Below are 21,475 nucleotides of genomic sequence, written 5' to 3' on the forward strand. Positions count from 1 at the left end.
GATAACATTGCAGGAGATCCAAAATGATAGAGTTTTAATGAGCAACAACAGAAAAAAAGAAACAAACACATTCAGTAAAACAGATTTTTCCTCTCATTGGCTTCTTGTTAAACTCCAGATAAAATCCTAAATTATTTTTTACTCTCTCATATTTTCCACTTTGTGTCCAAGATCATCAGATCCTAAATCCCAGTAGTTCCACGTTATCTGGTTCTTTGTGGTTCCTACAGTTGAGGTTTTTCCTGATCATCTGTAATTTTTTGTTTTGTTAAACCACTTAACTCCAATCTATGAACCATTTAGCCATAAAGAGGCTCCTACGGTCAAATGATGAACCTACGCAAAGACTTCAGGTACAATATTGCAAAAACACTAACTGTTTACAGTTTTTGAGCTAAATCTAAGAAAATGTCAAAGATATCACAACTTAAAGGGCATAAAGTGATTCCTTATTGCAGTGTTTCCTACAAATAATTGTAACACTAACGAGGAAAGTGAAGTTGTGTAGATCTAAAGGAAGAAGTGGTGTCAGGTCTCCAGCAGATGAACAGTACCTGAAAGTCTTTAAGAAACAGGAAAGAGAATCCATAAAAGAGCTGAAACAGGACCTGAGAGAGTCATCCTCCTTCAGTCCATCTACTGTAGGGAAAGCTTTCAGGTCTGTTCAAGCGATTCTTAAATCCACTGCAGTGATTTATGATGGGATTAAAATTCGAGCGCGGTTGAAGTAAATTAAACTTGTTAACTTATTACTTTTGTTCTGAACTTACAGGAACGATCACGTCTTCGTAGAAACTCCAGGCCAGCGCCCACCTCATGGTCCGTCCCTGGCAGAACTCTGTGTGCGTCACTTTAGGCACCTGAGGCGCACAACGGATACAAACAACAAAAAGTAACGACTATGCCTCAACATCTGTCATGCTCGAGTAATGAAGCTGCCTCTTTTCTTTTTGTATCTGGTTATGAAGATCTAGAAAACAGTGGTGTGACATCCTGGTCCTGGAGGGCCTCCATCCTTCATGTTTTAGTTGTTTCTCTGCCCGTCAGTGAGTCTTAGATCTGCAGAAGCCTGATAATCACTCAGTCATTCAGATCAGGTGTTTTAAAGCAGAGAAACATCTAAAACACGCAGGATAGTGGCCCTCCAAAACTGGACACCACTGATTTAAAACACCCGGTGTCGTTTTCTTTAAAGTTTGTTCCACGGATTTCACCAAAAATACTCCACAATTATGTTTCTGCAGATCTGCGATGACTGTAGTTGGTTCAGAGAAACACAAACAAACACAGAGAGTCAGGAAAAAAAAAAAAATCACACAATCACAGTGAATCAATATTCTCAAAATGCAACTAGATAAAAACTTTAAACCACAGAAAAAAATGATTTTAAATGAATTCTCTCTGCAGATCTCTCTTTACTGAGTGAATCATCAACAAGTGACAGGATGTGTAGAGAAGAGTTTCCACGTGAGTGAGGGAAACTTTTAAAATGCTGCAAAACAGAAAACGTGTTTCAAAAATAGCTCATTGGTAATCAGTAACGAGCCAAGTTGATTAGGAAAGAAATTTGATGGTACTCGCTTTGCATCACTTTAGTTTGAGACTCACAAAAAAATCCTCATCCTTTTTTGTGATTTTCTTCTCTAATATATAAAGAAGTAAAAAAAGTAAAGTAGGGATTTAAAGGCTCTGGTTCAGGCTGCACATGATCTAAAAACTTGGACTCAAAGAGTCCAGCTCTGTTTATTGTTTGATATATACAGACTCTGCACAGAACTCCATCTATGAACAACAATGAAACCATTTTCTGAGGCTTTAAAAGCTCCGTGAGATGAAAACAGAGTCTCTAATTCACCAAATTAAAAAACAAAACAAAAGACAACAAGGGGAGATGCTGAGGAGAGAATGAGCGGTAAAACTATTAGCACATTAACTAAATAAGGTTTCTCTTTACACTCGGGTCAAAACGAGGCGCGGGCCTCCTCCCTGGATGTTCGCCAAAGCTGCACTCAGTTTGATGAGCGGCGGCGGCGGCGGCGGCCTCAGACCTCCGCAGTGGGTTAGCTGGGATGTCCTCCTCCTTATAAACCGTCTCGTTCGTGCCTCATTAGTGACACAACTTTACTCGCTCGTTAGAAAAGCTGATCTGCTCTTTACATCAGTGTACAGAGGAGTGTTTGAAGCAGCTGCTGTCGATGCCTCGACTGAACAAACAGACCAGAAACTCCCACCAATCACAGAGCTATACGAGTGTGAGTGTCTGTCTCTTTTCTCGGAGGAAACTCACCCCTTGCTTCCTCAGCTCCTCTTTCAAAGGTGTCAGGCTACATTTCTTCCCCAGCATGCAACTGTACCACCTGCAGAAAGAAGAACACGCGTCAACCAGCTGCCTGTGTGCGCCCGAGTGTGTGAGATGGTCCAAACTACAAAGCAGAGATCAGACAACCAGACGTAGGCTCTAGGGACAAACACAAAGACGAAGAGAGAAACCAGGAGAGGCAGCGAAACATCCGGTGTGCTCGGTCCCGCAGCACAGGCAAAAACAAAAAAGCTGTTTTGAAGCCGTCCCGAGGCGGGGGCCCGATCAATAACCTCTACTGTGCTATAAAGACACGAGGTTAATCAATGAGAGGTGGGAGAGTCCGGCTGGGCCACGTGGAGGAGAGATGAACACATGAGGGAGTCTGGAAGCAAGCATCCTCCGGGCTAAAGAGGAGAGACGACCTGCAGCTCGAACACAAACATCTGGGATGGGATGGAGACAACTTAAAACACCAGAGGTAGCAGAGCACACCCAACCACTGAGACGAGGCCGTTTAATCTGGATTATTTCACCTGGAGAGCAACACGTCTCTGTGGTGTTAAACCAGGGGTCTCCAATCCTGGTCCTAGAGGGCCACTATCCTGCATGTTTTACTTGTTTCCCTGCTCCAGCACACCTGATTCAGTGGTTAAATCACATCTTCGTGTTCTGCAGAAGCCTGTTAATCATTGATTCAAATCAGGTGTGTTGGAGCAGAGAAACAAGTGAAACCTGCAGGATGGAGGAGCTCAAGGACCAGGACTGGAGACCCCTGTGTTAAACTGTCCCGCCTGCAGTCCGAGCATGACATCTGTGAAATTAAACTGCAGCACAGAAGGCCTGAGTAGAAGACACTTTACTAAAAATAAAAGGTTCAACTTTTAAACCTACAGCAATTAATCTGTTCAGGTTTCCAACAGTTTGGGAAAAGAGAGAGATGCAACACAGCAGTAACATAAGAATAATAAGTTTATTTCAAAATAATGGCGCATAAAGCAAAATGAAAGCGGAGCTGCCCTATTTTAGGATTTTACTTTGTGCTCAGGTATGTTTAAATGAATTATTCCCAGAAATAAACAATCATAATCTGAGCACAGAGTTCCTTTAAGGAATAAAAATAATCTATAATCTCCAGTAATTTATTGACAACTCAGCAATTTACATGGCACTGGATTTAAAATCAGCACAACAATTAGCTTCTGGTAAAAACAAACGCTTGTTTAAAGTCCTGTTTCAGATTTAAATGCTTTTTCTACAGTTCTCAAAGCTAATTTCTGTCTTTGCACAGAATAATGTAAACAGAAACGTAAAAACAAATTGCTGTCACAAGTGGTGAGAGGAAGAAAAATGACGTCAACTGTTTAATTTGTAAAAAAAGGACAGACATGTTGGTTATGGAGGTATGAGGATGCCCAGAAGGTGGCTGGGGGGGCAGGGAGAGCGACACGTCGAGCTTCGGCTGACATAATAAAAGATTGATCACCTCTAATCATCCCAGATGTTTGCCACTTTTCCTCCCAGCGGGGAGGCAGAGGAACAGCCAAGACCTGATCCACCAAGCAGTTCTTTAAAGAACCAAAGAGCGCAGCTGCAGAAGCTTTTCAGTCTCCCCTCTTCACATTTCTAAGCCACACGCATGTGATTAAAGTCTGGATGCGAGAAATAATAATTTTCATATCAATAACGCGATGAATTCTGAGCATCGCGTCAGTTCTGGCTGCAGCTTTGAGCTCCTGTCTGACAGTAATTAGCCTTTGGTGGAAAGAGGAGGGGGAAGGAGGAGCGGTTCGGGGTGGCGGGGTGTCTCACTGGACCAAATGTTAACAGCTGGCAGCGTTTCCATGGACACCTGGTAGCTCTGGTGTCCCAGCATGCTTCGGGGGAGTGACAGCCGGCTCCAGTTGGTTCGTCTGGAGCTTTGATGTTAAATAAATCTGGATTCGCTCCGACTGGCTCTGCTCGCTGCGTGAGCGCAACATAAGAGAACAGGCAGGTGTTAACATCAGACCCTCTCAGGACGCTCACCTCTCCAGTGAAGCATCACCAAAACACACACACTCACACACACACACACACACACTGCGCTCCCTGTGAGGCCGAGCAGGTGTGGCACGTCTAATCACTTTTAATGGCCCCGCTCTGCCCGGGTCTCACTCTGCTTCCCCGGTGACAGCCCTGCTAGCGCGGGAGAAGGTAAAGTGACACCCCCCCCCCATCCCCCCATCAACCCAAACACAGCTGCTCCCTGTGGGCTCCCGGATGCAGCACGAGGTGGGTTTTGTGCCAGAATCATTCCAGCAACCGAGGATGACAACTCCATCAGTGTGCAGCAATCCATCTGCCCATTTCACCTCTGAAACTCTGCTCTTCACTGGAGCTCTCAGCAGCCCCTCCAAACCCATCCAAATCCATCAAAACCGCAGCACACTCGGACACTTTAAAGCTCGGACAGTAAAGTTAGATTTAGATGAAGCCGATGATCAAAAACGTCTCGTTTTTGTCCCTCACCGGAGACGTTTCTTGAGCTGCAGGCTGTCATGGATGATCCTCTTGACGAACTCCAGCTCCCCTCCCTCCGCCATGATCTCGGTCACCCCGCCCGTGTTCACCGAGCTGGGAGGAGGTCGCCGCGAGTTCCTGGAGTTCACCCCCTGGAGACAGACAGAGATTAGGAGGAAATCCTATTAGGGGGCCTATTAGCATCGCGTAAACAAATAGTGTTTCGCGTCGGAGCAAACGCGAGCTCAGAACAGAGTCGAGTAAAACAACTTGAAAACGTGGAAGGCGGGGAAACGTTTACCTTCGCCTCAAGCTGGTTGGCAAAAAAAGGAGGGTTGCACATGCAGAAGTCGTAAACTATCTCCGTCTCTTCCTTCAAAGCGTCCATCAGTAATGTCTTCTGCGGGACCTTGACCACTGAAAGAGGCAAAAACAAAGAGACGGTTTGGAAGCTGTGCTGCTGAAGTGACGGATCGTTTGATGAGGGGTTCTGTGGACGAACAATGAACATCTTACCTGTTGTAGATAGCTCTTCGAACAACCTCAGTCAAATCGGACTGAACCGATCAGCTTTAAAACGACTAATCTCTAAAACTTCACAGCGGTTCAAGCACACACGATTTTATAAAACCTTTACATTGTCAACGATTCTGTATCACAGGAATATCATAATATTTCTGCTGGAATAACCATGTCCTGCAAAACTGACCGCTATGTAGAGCTTTCTGAAATATCTTTTTAGACGAGTTTAAAGAGAACAGCGATCGACTTTGGTTTTGGCTCTTCAGGACCAGCCTTTAGCTCATCAGTCTGAGCAAATTAAACTTTCTCTCTCCAACAAGTAAGATATTAACTGTTCATAAACAAAACCCACCACATTCCTCTTTATTCTTTCTCTCGTCTTTATTTACTGACTCCATTCTTGTGTTTAAGTAACTTGGAGCCAAAACTAGGAGGTGAGCTGAGCAAAGTTTTCATTAAAGAAAGTTTGTAAAACGTTGTCCTCTACATTTACATAATGATAACCGAGCACTAACTTAATTATAAAAAGTAGGAATGGAAATAAGCACACAGAGGTTTGCTGCTACACACAGAACTGTAACAACATTAAGGAATTACAATAATTTATAAAAACAAACAAACTTATAGCTATCTGCAAATAGTAAAAGGATGCAATTTTGGTTAAACCAGCATCCACTCAGAAGACAATAACTCTATTATGTGACCAAGAAACAAACCCAGGGTCCTGGATCAAACAGCAGGAACAAAATGGAGCACAGAGCTGCAACAAACACCACAACAGATAAAACACTCAGGGTTTAGAGTCCGTGCATCAACCTGCAACGTGTTTCTGGAGGGAAATAAGTCCTGTTTGGTATGAGCTATTACTGATCGAATGAATTACGATTGTTGCAGGGATCTACGGTACCTCAGCTTTAACGAGGAACCTGATTAAGTGTCAGAGAAATATTAGAAATAGTTGCACCGAAAAGGCTGGTAAATTATTGGCTTGGAGGATAAAACGGATGCAAGCAGAAAGAGCAATTAACAGCATAAAATCAAAATCGGACATTTTAATCACAGACCCTTCAGAAATAAATGAAAATTTTAGAGAATTCTACAAAACCTTGTATGAGTCTGAATATTCTGGAAACGAAGAATCACAAACTACATTTCTTAATCAATTAAAATTCAAAACCCTTTTAGAGGAAGAGAAAACAACTCTTGATAGGCCTTTAACAATAAAAGATCTATCTGAAGCAATAGACAGCATGAATAGCGGTAAAACACCAGGTCCTGATGGACTTCCAATAGAATTTTATAAAGCATTTAAAAATAAATTAATCTTACCACTTCTCAACATGTATGAAGAGTCATATAAAGCTGGATTACTTCCTGACTCACTGAGACTAGCTACAATAACTCTTTTGCTAAAACCAAACAAACCCCCAACTGAATGTTCCTCATATAGAGGAATCAGTCTTATGGGATGTGATACAAAGATTTTATGTAAAGCTCTCTCTAGGAGATTGGATAAATACCTACCCAATTTAATAATAGATGATCAGCAAGGATTTATAAAAACAAGACAAGGATACCATAATATAAGACGGGTTCTCAATGTATTACATGAAAAACATAATTGTATGGACACGGCGATGTTATCATTAGACGCTCGTCAAGCGTTCGATAGAATAGAGTGGAATTATCTGTTTGCAGTTCTCCCCAAATATGGACTGGGTGAAACCTTTCTAAAATGGATACGATTACTATATACTGATCCGACAGCACAAGTTTTAACCAATAATAACATGTCAAAACCTTTTAATTTACAACGGTCAACTAGACAGGGCTGCCCCTTGTCACCACTGCTTTTTGTATTGGCAATAGAACCTCTGGCCATGGCTGTTAGAGCAAATACTGGAATATCAGGTATTAGAATTGGAGGAAGAGATCATCTCATTTCTTTGTTTGCAGATGACATCATATTTTTCTTAAGTAATTTGAAGATCAGTATTCCCAATTTGTTAAATCTAATAAAAGAGTTCGGTGAATTTTCAGGATATAAAATTAATAATTCTAAATCAGAGTTAATGTTTCTTAATGAAGAAGAAAGGAGAAGTCCTATTGTGGCTACCCCATTTAAAACATCTACAGGTTTTACATATTTAGGCATCAAGATCACCCCATCCCTCAGTGAAATAAGCACAGTAAATTATAATCCACTTGTGGAAAAAGTCACAGAAATGCTAAATCGATGGTCAAATCTACCTATATCTATGATAGGTCGAATAAATATATTAAAAATGACAATCTTGCCCAAATTCTTATACTATTTTCAAACACTTCCATTGCCAATGACAGATTCATTTTATGATAGCCTGGACAAACTATTTAATCAATTTATTTGGAGTAATAGAAAAGCAAGACTCCGTTTAAAGCTACTCTATCTGCCCTATGAAAGAGGTGGACTTCAAGTCCCTAATCTCAGATGGTATTATATGGCTGCCCAACTAACATCAGCTACGCATTACTTTTGTTCGATGGCACCTCCAGCTTGGGTACACATTGAACAGCAATCTGTTCCAGATTTACCCTTAAACACCTTCCTATATTCATCAGATATAAAGGCACTTAAAAAAAACACAAAGAACCCTTTCTTAAAAAATACAATTATAATCTGGCATGCAGCACACAAACATATGGGTGGCTGTCCAGAGCTATCACAATTTACCCCTATCTGGGGTAATGAAAGGTTCACCCCAGGGAAAAATGATGGAGGATTTAAGCTATGGAAAACCAAAGGCATTCAGAAAATTAAAGATCTTTATGCCGATGGCATGTTGCTTACTTTCAATCAGCTATGTAATAAGTATTTAATACCTCCAAAACATTTTTTTAAATATTTGCAATTGAAAAATTATATGTCATCAAAACTGAAACAAATAGTGGACATTCCACCCTTGACCAAAATAGAAGAGGTGTGCGTAGGGGACGTAAAAGGGAAGGGTTTTCTTTCCGTGTTCTATAATTTGTTGATGCTTTCCTCTAAGGATTCTGTAATGGATAAGTTAGACGCTTGGAGAAGAGATACTCTTGAAGATATAGATGAGGAAGACTGGAATCAGGCCTGTTTAAAAGCACAAACTCAAACGATAAACACAAGATTTAAACTTCTACAATATAAATGGCTCATGAGAACTTATATAACACCAGTTAGGCTTCATCATATGTCCAGTGACATTCCAGATACTTGCACTAAATGCTTATTTGAAAAAGGAACTCTTCTCCATTGTATGTGGGAATGTCTTAAAATCCAAAAATTTTGGAAGGATGTTATTAGGTGTCTATCTGAATTGTTTAGAGTGAAAGTTCCATTAGAGGTTAAAATCTGTGTTTTAGGAATATATCCAGTGGAATTTAAACAATCACAGATTAAAACTAAATTGATAGACTATGGACTTCTTCAGGCGAGAAGATCTATTGCATTATGCTGGAGGAGCATGGATGCGCCCTCCATGGGACTCTGGAAGAAAGAAATTGCAAATTCGCTCGGACTGGAAAAACTAACATACATCGCCAAGGGTAAGCAGCGGGACTTTGAGAACTTGTGGGAGCCATATATGAGGATCATAGGGACTGAAGGTGGAGCTTAATAATGAATGTCTTGAATGGATGTCTTGTCTACAGTTTCTATTACTGTCATGTTATTTTTCTCTGTTTTAATTTAAAGGTCTTGTACATTTTTGGATCTAAACAAATGCAGGTTTGAATGGTGAATGTGTGAGTAAATGTGAGTGTGTATAAGCAGATGTTTGTACTGTTAAGTTGATTGTAAATGTATGTTCTAAAAGAGAAAATTTCATAAAATATATTTAAAAAAAAAAAAGAAATAGTTGCACCCGGACTGTGAAAACAGGCAGTTCCAGGTTATTCTCTTACAAAATGGACAGAGAAATGCAAGATCAAGGGGGATCCTAACGGTTTTTATTAGAGACAAAAGTGATTTAATAACTGTTTTTATAAACGATAACTTCTACTTCTGAGACCATGAGGAGCGCAGCTGTTTTCTAAAGGTTCAAGCAAAGAATAAGGTTAAAAACCAGCCGCTGCTCTAAACCAGACTCACCTTTAATCAGGTCAGACATGTTGTTCTGCTCCACGTTCTTCTTTGCGTAGTCGAAGCAGATGTCGTCCACCTCTGTGGCGAGGAAGTACCAGCCGTTCATGGTGGCTCCCAGCAGGGGGTAGATACAAGAAGCTCCGGTTCCTGAGGAAACAGGAAGCACATCCAGGTCTCAGGACTCTGACAGTGATTAATCTGCCGCCGCCAAGAGTTATTGAGGCTGTTGGTGAATGATAAGGAAAACATGCGGCTGTGTTTACGGTAAAAATAATACGATGTGACGTCCTCCTAAATATCTTAGCCCTGGTAACCGGTGAGCGTCAGCTCCAGCAGGGGTGATTAAATCAGTCAGATCTAATAAGATGAATTATTCAGTCCAGGCTGAGACATCCGCTACTAAAGAGACACCCAGAGGTGATCCATCAGAGAGAAGACGGCCTCATTCTGCTTTTCAAAAGCTTCGGGGTCAACAATCAGTGACCTGGAGGCCTAAAGACCACACACACACACACACACACACACACACACACACGTCTGTCTGTTAAACTAAGTGTTTGATTTCTACGACCGACACGTGGAGCAGGAAGAGCTGGAAACACGGGGAAAGACTCGGATCACCTGCAGGAAGCTCTGACTAACGTTGTTAGCTCTGGCTGCAGTGAATAAAAGAAAAATCCAATGAAAATAAATGTCTAAAGTCAGAGTTTTGAGACATTTGTTTCTAAGAGCATGTTTGTCTCGCTACAGCTATAGAAAAAAAATAAAAAAAATAAATTATTGATTCAGATGGATTATAGGAGCACGCTAATCATATTTTGGAATAAGTTGCATTTCGACAAATTTCTACAAACATTTTATAATTTACTGACTGCACTGAATTTGATTTTAATTAAGAGTGGATTAAACTGAACTAAACATCTTCATTTCTTGCATCGTGTCCTGATGAGACGGTTTTTCTGAACTGACGCGATACATTTAAGTGAAGAAACAGAGAGCTGATTTCGTTAGCTTTGAATAAAAACACTTTAACAACACGTTCCTTCAGACTCTGCGTCGCACGGCGGCTTTCCTCTGGACACAAAAACAGGAAACTAAACTTCCCCCGTGTGCGTGGATCAGCCGATGCTTAAAGTCAGTTTGCGTCTAACATCCTGAGCTAATCTCTGGACAAACAAAAACAATAAAACTGTATTTAATCTTGCAGTTCCTGTTCGTGAATAAATCATTTACTGCCTGGTGTGACAGAATAAAGAATCGTGCAGGTAAGTTCCTGCAGATGTTGTTGTTTTCCTAAAACGCACTCTGTTAGCCAAACATCCCTCTGGTGTTTAAAATAAATGATACTGTTAGAAGTAAGGCAGCCTCGGTGACTCCATCGCCGCTCCGCGTCATATGTGGCGGTTGTGAATCATACCGATGTCGATGCCCCTGCGTGGCTGCTTCTGGCCGTCGATGAGGTCCTCCACCCAGTGAATGTAGTTGAGGCGCAGCGGGACGGTGGGTATGAGGCGCTCCAGAGGGATCTCGATGGTCAGACCGAAGTCCTCCTTCAGCAGGGTGCAGGTCAGCGCTCGCACCGCCTCCGGCTCTTTGAAGTTCACGCTGCAGGAAGAGTACATTTAGCTGAATTTGATTTAGAAACGCACAGAAAAACATGGATTGTTAAAGTTAACATTAAGATACAGTGATGTTTTTTAAAATTCCTGTTTTAAATCTAAGATGAACAAAAATTAGCTTTCAGCTTTTAAATCGTTTTATTTGACATGAAGCTGAATAGTTAAAGATATTGTTTGTAAAATCCAACTATAGTTTTAACTTCTCACAACATTTAAACACAGTTCTGTCATTATGAAAGGTAACCAAAGCTTTAAAGCCATAATAGTTGTCAAAATACATGACTTTTCTGTTTATGTGTTTTTAAATCAATTTCTACATTATTAAATGACTGTTTGGGCGTTAATGTAACTCAAGGCCATCAAGGTTTTTGTAAATATTGTCTTAGAAAACAGGAAATATTCCTCATCTTTGTTTACGACTAAATGTGGCAATCAGTTGTTCAGAATATCTCAGAATATCTGATCTCAGCCCAGACTTCTGCTTTGTCTCTCTCCACCGCTCCACTTCCTCCCCCAGAATGACTCGGCTTCTGTCGCCTCTCCTCCTCGCAGCTTTTAGTCGCCGTTTCTTCTCAGAAGAAGAAGAGGAAGAGCTTCACCTTTTTTCCTTCCACCTGCCGTCTCGGACTCTATCATTCTCCCTCTGACTGATTATTTTACCGACTCGAGGCTGTCCGAAGTGAACTCATCAACAGTCGAATGTAAACAAATGACTAATTGTTGGCAACAAAACCTGACTCTGCTGTTTTCACTTATTACAAATCATGCCATATGATTGAATGATGCGTATTTAGTGGTTATTTTTAATCCTGGATGATACAAATAAAAAGATTTCAAATCAAAACTGCGTATTTTGACAGCTATCACAGCTTTAAGGGTTGCATGAAGTCTGAGTTTCCCTTCAAGGTGGATTTTTCTCTTTAGTGTCTTGCTGCTCTGCTTGTTTTACCTCAGAGGCCACCTGACAGCAATTTACCAAACTGCTCCTAATTCAGCACTTCATTAACCTGCCGCAGCTCCTCACACATTACACACACGAGGGACAACAGCAGGGATGAGCAGCCCATCAATTTAAACACCCCCCCTCCCGCTGATGACAACGATTTCAAACCCAGACCTCCCACTTTCTACTCCCAACTCTCCGTCCCGCTCCTCCGCTCCCCCCGCCCGCCTCCTCTCCTCCACATGTTTAATGATTTCAGCTGCCGCGCAGAACGAGTGGGCGAGGTAGGTGTAATTAAAGCTTCGCGGAGCGCTTTCGCACCTTGGCAGAAGCAATTAGGAACATCCCGGAGATCGGGAACGTCTCGCACCACACATGGACGGCACGAGCATTTTTTTTTCCTCTACATCTGTTAAAAGGAAATTCAAAGCTGTTAAAAACATCCTGATTTTGTTTTAATTTTCTCAGATAAGTCAGACATAAAAAGCTGAAATAGTTTGTGTTTCCAGCTCTTTTTCCAAAAGAAATAAGTTGATCTAGTTTCGTGTTTTTTCCTGGATCTGCAAAACAACCGGAAAACCTCCAACTATTATTTTAAACCGAGTGTTTAGACAGAAAACGAAAGGTTTAGTAATTTAACTCAGCTTATCTTGGCAGAAACAATCTAGCCGTGCCAATCAAAAACTAAAACCGACTCAACCAGCGATGATTCAGAAAGGACTAAATCAGCCTGTGCAGCTTTTCAAGTCCATCTTGGTTCACTGGTTTTAAATGTAGATTTAAATCAGTCAATTAAATCTAATCTAACCAGAATCAGTGTCAAAATCTGACACTAATATCTTTATACACTCTGCACAGAAACAGAAATCCTGCACTAAATGACCACAAACTAATCAAAAAAACACCAGTCATGTCATGTTATTTCCCTCACAATAACATCAGGAAGATTTATTTTTTGGGATAATATCCTGCAGTCAGCCGTCTAATAATAAACCTTTTAACCCTGTGTGTAAATTAAGTTTAAATAAAATAAAAGAGGAAAGCATATGAACCCACCGCCTTTCAAGTTTTAAACTGAGATCGTCTCATGTTGAGAAATGATGCAGTCGTTATGTGTTTTTATATCACAGGATGTCAAGCTTAGAGGACGTGTTGTGAATGACTCTCAGCTACTACCACACCGGATTTGAGTAAAATATCTGTAAAACTGATTGACTTACAGTCAAATCAGTTCCTGTGGGGGACATTTTAAGTGGGCTGTCTCCAAGAGCATCATGAGTCATAGCTGTTCATCCAATGATTAGTGTTTCTACTGCTTCATGAGATATTTTGCTGACAGGTGAACACATGCACACCCAGGCAGTTACATGATCGCCTGCCGTTCACAGTGACCAAAACAGGTAACGACGCTGCCTCACTTCATGTTGACTCAAAAACAAATGGGTCGAAAACAGCCGAGCATCGGTTTTATTCTGCGTCCAGTTTCCTAATAAAGTTATTTTTCTCGTCTGAACAGCTGCTGAGCTCTCAGAGAAACCAACATCTGATTTCTCTGGCAATTTTCCCACGATATGAAACCAAGTCATTTAAAACCGTCCTGAGACGTGCGGAGGAATCAGGCCGACGAGGGAGACGTCTCCATCAGACTCTCCTGAACTGAAAGCTGAACTCGGTCATCACATGGCGCTCTCATTAGATAAAGATCAATGTTCGAATAGGGGAGGCAGCTCGGGCCGCCGCTCTATTTTTAGCCCTCCGAGCGTGTGTGCAATGCAGACCGATCGCTCCCATCAGCAGCAGCGGCAGCAGCACTGCGAATCTCCATGGCAACGTGCTCGAACAGACGAGGGGAGCACGCAAATCCGGCCACGCTGGAGCAATGGCTGATGGCAGGAGGAGCGTGAGCGCGCCCGAGACTTACGTCTCCGCTACCACGTAAGGGCTCGCCGCTGCGTGCTGACGCCGTGAGCGTGGCCAGGGACGACGGGATGCGCGGTGGGACAAACACGAGATGCGTGCAGGTCGACCGGGAGAGGAGCCGACGGCCGAAGGCCGATTGTGAGAGAAGTTCTTGTTTCAGTTGAGCGAAGACGAGGGCACCATTAAACCCGAGGAAGCGCCGCTGCTGAGACAGAGTTACATGATCAGCATGAAAACACACACACACACACACACACACAGAGGTGACCTTCAGCAGCATCCAACACTCAGAGCACTGGGAAGCATTTTGTGCTGATTAGCAGCTCTTTCTATCAGCTTCTCACACACAAAGTCCTTACAAAAGCAAAATGAGTGCATCATTAACCCTGACTTTCAAGGTGAACTTGTGAAAATCTCTTATAATTATGCTGAAAATCGAGACAATTTGGATTCAAACGGAAACAAAACTTGCTTTTAGAATGATGAAAATGGACATTTAGTTTCCATCTGATGGAGTTACTTTCGTCCAAGTAATGGACGACAAACAGACTTGGTTTTTAGTGTCAATAAGCAAAGACTTGTGGGTAAATAATGCGGGCGTAACGATGCCTGTGTTCATACCAAACAGGGATGATGCAGACGGCTGGCACAGGGACGCTAAGGTACGAGTTAGTCACAGGTGGTCACTCCTCTAGAAGTGGGCGCAGATTAAATTTGACTCCATTTTGCCAACGGCACGACAGAAAAAAAAAGAATTAAAACATACTTTAAGGCACTTCGCATCAAACAAAGTACGAGTGGCTGCTTGAGAACATCACAGAAGCTTAAAGGCCTCGTTGATTTCAGATCGGCTGTGTGGAAAAGGTTCCTCGTTCTGATCCAACAGATGTCTGTATGGCAAGCAGTTATGTCATATAATACACATCCAGAACCGTTCCCGGCATCAAGTCATTTTTCTGCTAGTTGAGGAGCTCTGTCTAAGTGTCTGACATTTTATTTATTTTGTATTTTCACATTCAGAGATGTTATTCAGTTCTGTTTTGCTTTTTTATTTAGCATCAGTTCAGGGTTAAATGAACTGAAGCAAACTGCTTGTATTTTATTTAATTTATTGATAATTTCCTAGCCTCAGACAGAGGTACCTTTCTGTAGTTTATCAAACCATTTGGCAAATAACCTCGGTTTACCACGGTTTATGGTTTAAATCAGATAAAAACACAGTACAACGTGAGGTTTTTATTTTTATTTTATAGCGAAAACACCCGTTGACAAATCCTGCTGCCTTCAACCCTCCCCATAAGAAAGACTACTGCAAGAACTACTGCAAAAAATGCATTTTTTTGAATTCCCCCTAATGTATGAAACTTGTACAGAACCGTGACTTAGATATACCATTATTCCCCCGACCGAAGGACACAGATACAGTTTTCTGGACATTTTTTAGGCGTTTTACTAAATATCAGCTCAAAACTCCCAAAATGCCCAAATTTAAAAATTCCCCTCATTAAAACAAGACTAAGTTGTTGATTTTATTTAGAAAATGACTATATTCTATTAAAACATGTAAATCCACGATCCTCTGAGTGTATAAGTATTAGACAAAAAGATGCCAACATTATTTAAAACAACAAACCCCAGAATGTATTAAAACAAGTCAAAAGTGCAGGTTTTAGATTAATTATTTGCTTCAGGTGAGGGACACAGAGACAATGGCGTACAGCAGATTTAGGGACGTCAAAATAAAAAGGTCCAAACGCAGAAAACAGGGTTTCTTCACACTATAAGGTCATATTACTCCGTTTAAAACCCATCAGGGGTCCTAATTATGCCCTCATTTCTCCTGCATGGCCAAGAATGTGATTAATAATACATCTCTGAACAAAACTGGTGTGAAAACTGAACATTTTCAAATGAGGTGTCAACCAGGCTAATTTATTTTTAATAACCATTTCTTCTCCCTAAACCCTGCTCTCTATCTGCCGGGATCTGAGAGCAGAAACTCTGAAACAAACCACCATTCAGACGGTTTGAGGGTTAATCCGTTTCCTAACGCTGCCTCTGGTCTGAGCTGCTATCAGTCCTCTCCACCGGCAGTCCCTAAACGAGGGGGAGACGTATCTCCTCTGAGGATTGAGTGAGTGTCTCCCCGAGAGAACCCACCCCTCCCCAACTCCCTGCTTAAATACTTGAAAACCCAGAAGATGAGTTTCTTGAAAAATACAAAAACCTCCACTAATCCCTCCAGTGATGGAACGACAGGCTGAAGGGGAAGGGGAGCCGCATTTCTGCAGACGGTTAACCAGGACTGAAGCAAAAAAAGATGCACACAAATAATCCTGGACATTTGTTCGTCCTGAAGGCGAAGATAAAAAAAAAGAGCGTTCTGTTTGTCCACGTTTCAGGCACCGATCAGCACACGGTGTTGTGTCTGACGACGTCACAGGTGCTGCACAGATTAAAGAAAATATTAAACATCCTGTGCTAGAAAAAGTGCAGAAACCCTTAAATTTATGATCATAAATCAAAGCAAAATCTGGTTTACTGGGTATGCACCGATTGGACTCTCGGCTCGGCTGACTTGACCGATGATCAGGACTCAGACGTCTGATTTCTTTGGTCTCTGAAGACACCATAACGACCTGATTTGTTAAATCAACAGCATGTCTTCGGAGTGGAAGTCCCTTTTACTGAAGAGCAGGTACGGTCAGCTGTTTGTTGCATCTTTAAGGTGTTTAAAAATTAAATCGGGGGAACCACAGGAGGTGTGTGAGATTAAAGAGAAACACAGACTTTCTTCTGTCTGACAAACTGCAGGATTTGCAGATAATTCAGGGACAAAGAGAGAATGGTACAAATGTGACACTTTAAATCTTTTATTATGAACTGAATTTTCAAGTCAGTAAATATATAAATTAATATATGTGTGTAGTAATTTCAGTTATAACTCTAATGGCTCCTTCCCACAGGCCGGAGACCACTGGGTAACCATGAAGCAACCAAGGATCTACCAGCAGTCGCCAACCCCCCCAACCCCCACCCCACAAAAAAGGTGATTCTGTTGAAACATTTTTGGGATCCTTGAGCTAAAGACTGTTGAGAAATCTTGCAAATTCTTTGGACACTTAAGAGTCTCGTCTCTATGGAAAGGGTGGGGATATAAGTGAGAAAAAAACTACAAAAATCAGAAACACAACTATCAGTTCATCTCTATTGTTTATCCACCATTCTGTCTTTATTTTATGTAGTTAGATGCTGAAAACAGCATCTAACAGCTACAGGTTTGGCACAGTAAACACTGAATGTGAGCGTTGATGCGCCTCAAAAGTCACGTTTCCTTCGACCGGCTTCATCCACGCCCCGCATGGTCTCGCCGTCACACCGAACTGTGAAAGCTCATCTAAATTTAGTTCTTACACCAAAACCCTGGCAGCTCATTGTTCATCGCCTCATCTGTCTGCGGGGGGAGAACACAGCCGCTACAAAATGTTAATTATAACCCGTCACGACTCGTGTGCCCAGTCGGCTGCAGGAGGACTGACCTGACACCTCACAGCCGTAAAAAGACCAACCACCACCACCAATATGTTCTCAAACTACGTCCCCAGGTCATGTGCAAAACACAGACAACGTGTGATTTCCTCACTGCCTGTTTCACAAAGAAGCACAACAGCCATCTAACGATAACCATTCACTCTGACGCTCAAATAAAATAAAAAACAGTGTAAGGAAACGTTCAGACGAGCGATGAATGCTCAGCGGTTTATTCAACAAAAAGGATGGGAGCTTGAATTCTGCTCTTAGCGTGTCAATATGAACCAGAATATCATTAGAAATATTACCCTTTTACTTTGTTTCTGTGAAATACAGCACCAAATGTCATAAATTCACGAGTCAAAACATGAGCAAAACAAACAAATAAGCTGAAAATAATAGATACTGTAGGACAAATAAAAATTGTGCAACCAAATTATGATTTAAACGATGCAAACTATCTGCTCTGAACAAGTTGTTTCGGTACAACAATCAATCCAGCTGCTTTAAATCTATACAAATAAAGACAAAGTACAGCAAACAATACTTGACTAGACTTGCTGTAGAAAAAAAAAAAATCAGTCATGGTGACAATAAAGCTTCAACACTTTATAATTTAGTTAAACTCAGTTTTGATTGAGTTTCCCTTCTGGGTACTGTAATAAACATCAGACTTGATAACTAATCCAAATGATAAAAAAGGTAAATGACTAATGTCATTTAACCAATGTCCAGTAAATATTCTACCTATAAACCCTCCGTCCCTATATCTGCCAAAGCGGACGCACTTGGAAAAATAAAAACCATTAAAACATCTTCTTTCTTTGGCTGTGGCACCACAGGTTCAAATACCTTCCTCCAACATCTGCAGCTCATCAGGTTCCTTATAGAGAACCTGCATCTGTTACAAAGGTAAAGTTTATTTCAGTCTTTAAGTGACAAACACCAAACTGGAAACAAACGCCCAACAGCCCCGTCCGTGCATTTACAGCCAAGATAAAAAGACAGAAAAGTGACAAACGTCGAGCCATTTGTGTTTCTTCTCTGTAGCAGTAAAGGTGCGCACAAAGAGCTTTAACGTCAGTGTCGATAATCCCAGAGGACACACATTTGTCCTCCTGCCCTGGACCTTTTCACACTTTTCAGCAGAATATCAATGGGATGGACACACAAACACATTATGGGTCCAGTTTGACAGAACCAAAGGAATCTTACAACAAAGAAATGTGTATTTCTTTCCAATCTAAAACATGAGCTTGGCTTTAATGGTTACAGATGCAAACATGTGAAGCAGTGGTGCTCAACCCTGGTCCTGCAGGGCCACTATCCTGCATGTTTTAGATGTTTCTCTACTTTGACACACCTGATTTAAATGACTGAGTGATTGATTGATTGAAGACCTGCTGAAGAGCAGAGAAGCACCTAAAACATGCAGGATGGTGGTCCTCCAGAACCAGGGTCGGACACCGCTGCTGTAAAGTCTCACTGACACAGCAAATAACAAAAAAAACCCCACAAAACTGGAAAACAACATCTTCTGGATGGTTGGTCTAATCATCTTTTGTCCGGCGTTGTTGTTGTTTTTGCTGCTGCTGCAGCTTAAAGCTGAACGAGCGTCAAACATCGGACCGAGTCAGCCAGAACACCGGCGGTGCTGAATGTGTTCCTCAGAGCTTCATACGCCGCTGAAAATACCTACTGTGTCAGTTCTAACACACGCAAACACCTGACCAACCATATGTCGGGTCGAAAAGTCCCCCCTGCTCAGAAAGTATCCTGATTGAATAAAAGCTGCTTGATCTACGTTCATGCTTTCTCAATTATTTCATTTAGTAAAAGAAACATTTTGACTATTTAACGAACCCGGAGTATCAATAAGCTTCTTTAACAGCGTTTTCTGTTTATATAATAGGTGCAGGTTTTTACTTCTATTAACACATAACGTTTGTGAGGTCAATCAGTGGTTATAATAGTTATATTAGTTAGTGAGGCTGTCACCTCACCTGATACCAGATGCCTTTTCATCTGATTGGTTATAAACACGGTTCACAGACAGCAGTCTACACCCACTTATTTGGACCAAATGTGACTGTCAGTGTGTAGTTAATATCATCTTATGTACTTTAAGTATTACAGTTTGTACATTATATGGTCCTGTTCTCAACAACGACTCTGTGGGACCATCAGATTAACAAACCGCATCAGACTCTGTGTGAGAGCCTCAGCAGACTTGTTGAAGGGTTGGGGTTAGGATAAAGAGGCAAGCTTTATTTATTTATTTATTGGTTAGTTAGGTGTTCAAGTAGATACGCCAGATGAAATGTTTCAGTATAAGGTGAAAAAGCAGTAGCACAAGCCAGCTTTTAATGTCTGTCATAATGGCGGTACTTGGAGAGCCCAGTATTTTCTTAACTGGTACTTGTTGTGAAAAGTTTGAAAATCCCTTTAATAAAGTTTACATAATAAATATTTAACTGCTGCCCTGGGCTGATGTGCAGACATGGTACGTATTTAGGCTTTAAAGTAAGTTAAACCTCTACAGCTCCTAATATAAAGTCTAAAACAAACTAGACGCTTCCAGAGAGAGCAGACCTCCGCCAAGACCCATTATCAGTGTGACTGATCGATGATGACATCATCAGCATGTGATGTAATCAGTGATGTCATCACTGTATGTTGAACAACTCTGAGAGCTCGAACCTCCACCTAGGCCGTGGGGTCATTAAGTTATCGTAGGAGCTATCACCACCAAAATCTAATCATTTGTTCTTTTCAACCTCAACAAATACATCCTCGGCAGAGATCAACAATAAACTAAACAAAAGAGGAACAATGTTATTAGTTATCCTTCCTCTGTTATGATAGGGTGAAGAATGGGAAAGAGACAAACTGTGCAGAAAATGGATGTGGGTATTCTCGCCTGCATCCTTGTCAAGGATCAGGGATCTCAGTCTGATGCTGCCGGGGCTGAATGAGGTTGATGTAAATTTATTTTTACAATAAAGTAAAAAATAAAAACATCAACATCATGTCTTTATGGACCCAAATTTGTGCAAAAGGTAAAAGAAAAGTTCAGCTCATCATTTCCTCCATAATTAACTAATTAATGAGCAAACTTTGAACAAGAATGGACAAGAGGAAACACACACACACACACTCTCACACTCAAACACTCACATGGGCCGTCCCGCGAGGCTGGTGTGCACGTGCTGCTGAAAGTCCGGGTACTTGGAGGCCAGGTAGGCGAAGTCCGGAGGTTTGTCCTTGTACCGGTTCCGAGGATGCATGGACTTGTTGAGGGACATGAGGACGGCCCTGACCTCACGAGAACAAACAAACAAGCAAAATCACGACAGAGCACAAATAAAACCGTGAAGACCGAACATGTGGATTTTAAAGCAGTTTGTCACTTTGAACAAACACTTGAATCACCATGACCACCCGCAGGAAAGATATTCTGCTACACAGCAACACAGATAACTTATATCTGACAGGTAAACAAAAACAAATGTTCACGTTTCAAACCGCAGTAAATAAACTCTGAAGGTAACTCCACACGCTGTAAACTACCCGGAGTTATTTCTGTACCTGTTTAAACTGTTCAAACAATCCAAACGACAGCTTTAACTGCTGGTCGAAAATGTTTCCCCCCCGCTGAATCTTTCTGAAACAACAGCGTGAAGAAAATCCAACAAGAAAAAAAAGAAAACTACTACCGTTGTTCAAACGTTTTTTCACTTTCAGATACTCTTCCTGTACGTCGTTACGTCACCGCACGACGTAGACGCGCGATTGCGTCATCGCTCCACGTAGATGCGCAGTGACGTCATCGCAACAGTTCACAAAGATTTTCGTTTTTGTAGTTACAATTTTATTTCTATTTTAGAGAAATTTGTAAACATCTATTGTTTTTCCATGTCATTTTTAACGTTTACAACTCATCAGCGTTCTACTATGAACTATTTTATCTTTTATCTAAAACTAAGAAAAGCTCAAATAAAGGAGTAATTCTGATAAATGTCCGATTATTTTATGTA

At 41.4% G+C, this 21,475-nt stretch overlaps 1 protein-coding gene across 4 annotated transcripts in view; it reads right to left on the reverse strand.

Annotated features, from left to right (window-relative positions):
• The window catches only part of mettl16 (methyltransferase like 16), a 28,529-nt gene extending 7,289 nt beyond the window's left edge, over positions 1-21,240 (reverse strand). The window contains exons 1-8 of one of the 4 annotated variants that reach the window (XM_017433408.3): positions 21,155-21,240; positions 20,616-20,753; positions 10,843-11,030; positions 9,432-9,572; positions 5,103-5,218; positions 4,811-4,953; positions 2,288-2,357; positions 771-860 (exon numbers count right to left, since the gene is read on the reverse strand). In XM_017433408.3, coding sequence (XP_017288897.1) covers positions 771-860; positions 2,288-2,357; positions 4,811-4,953; positions 5,103-5,218; positions 9,432-9,572; positions 10,843-11,030; positions 20,616-20,743 — 876 coding nt within the window. In that variant the 5' untranslated portion in view covers positions 20,744-20,753; positions 21,155-21,240. Of the gene's footprint in view, positions 1-770; positions 861-2,287; positions 2,358-4,810; positions 4,954-5,102; positions 5,219-9,431; positions 9,573-10,842; positions 11,031-20,615; positions 20,759-21,026 lie in introns of all 4 variants that reach the window. The other 3 variants (XM_017433405.3, XM_017433407.3, XM_025009891.2) reach the window with 3 other exon arrangements.
• Between the last annotated feature and the right edge of the window lie 235 nt (positions 21,241-21,475).

The sequence above is a fragment of the Kryptolebias marmoratus genome, linkage group LG2, assembly GCF_001649575.2.
Source record: "Kryptolebias marmoratus isolate JLee-2015 linkage group LG2, ASM164957v2, whole genome shotgun sequence".
In the NCBI taxonomy this organism is placed as follows: domain Eukaryota; kingdom Metazoa; phylum Chordata; class Actinopteri; order Cyprinodontiformes; family Rivulidae; genus Kryptolebias; species Kryptolebias marmoratus.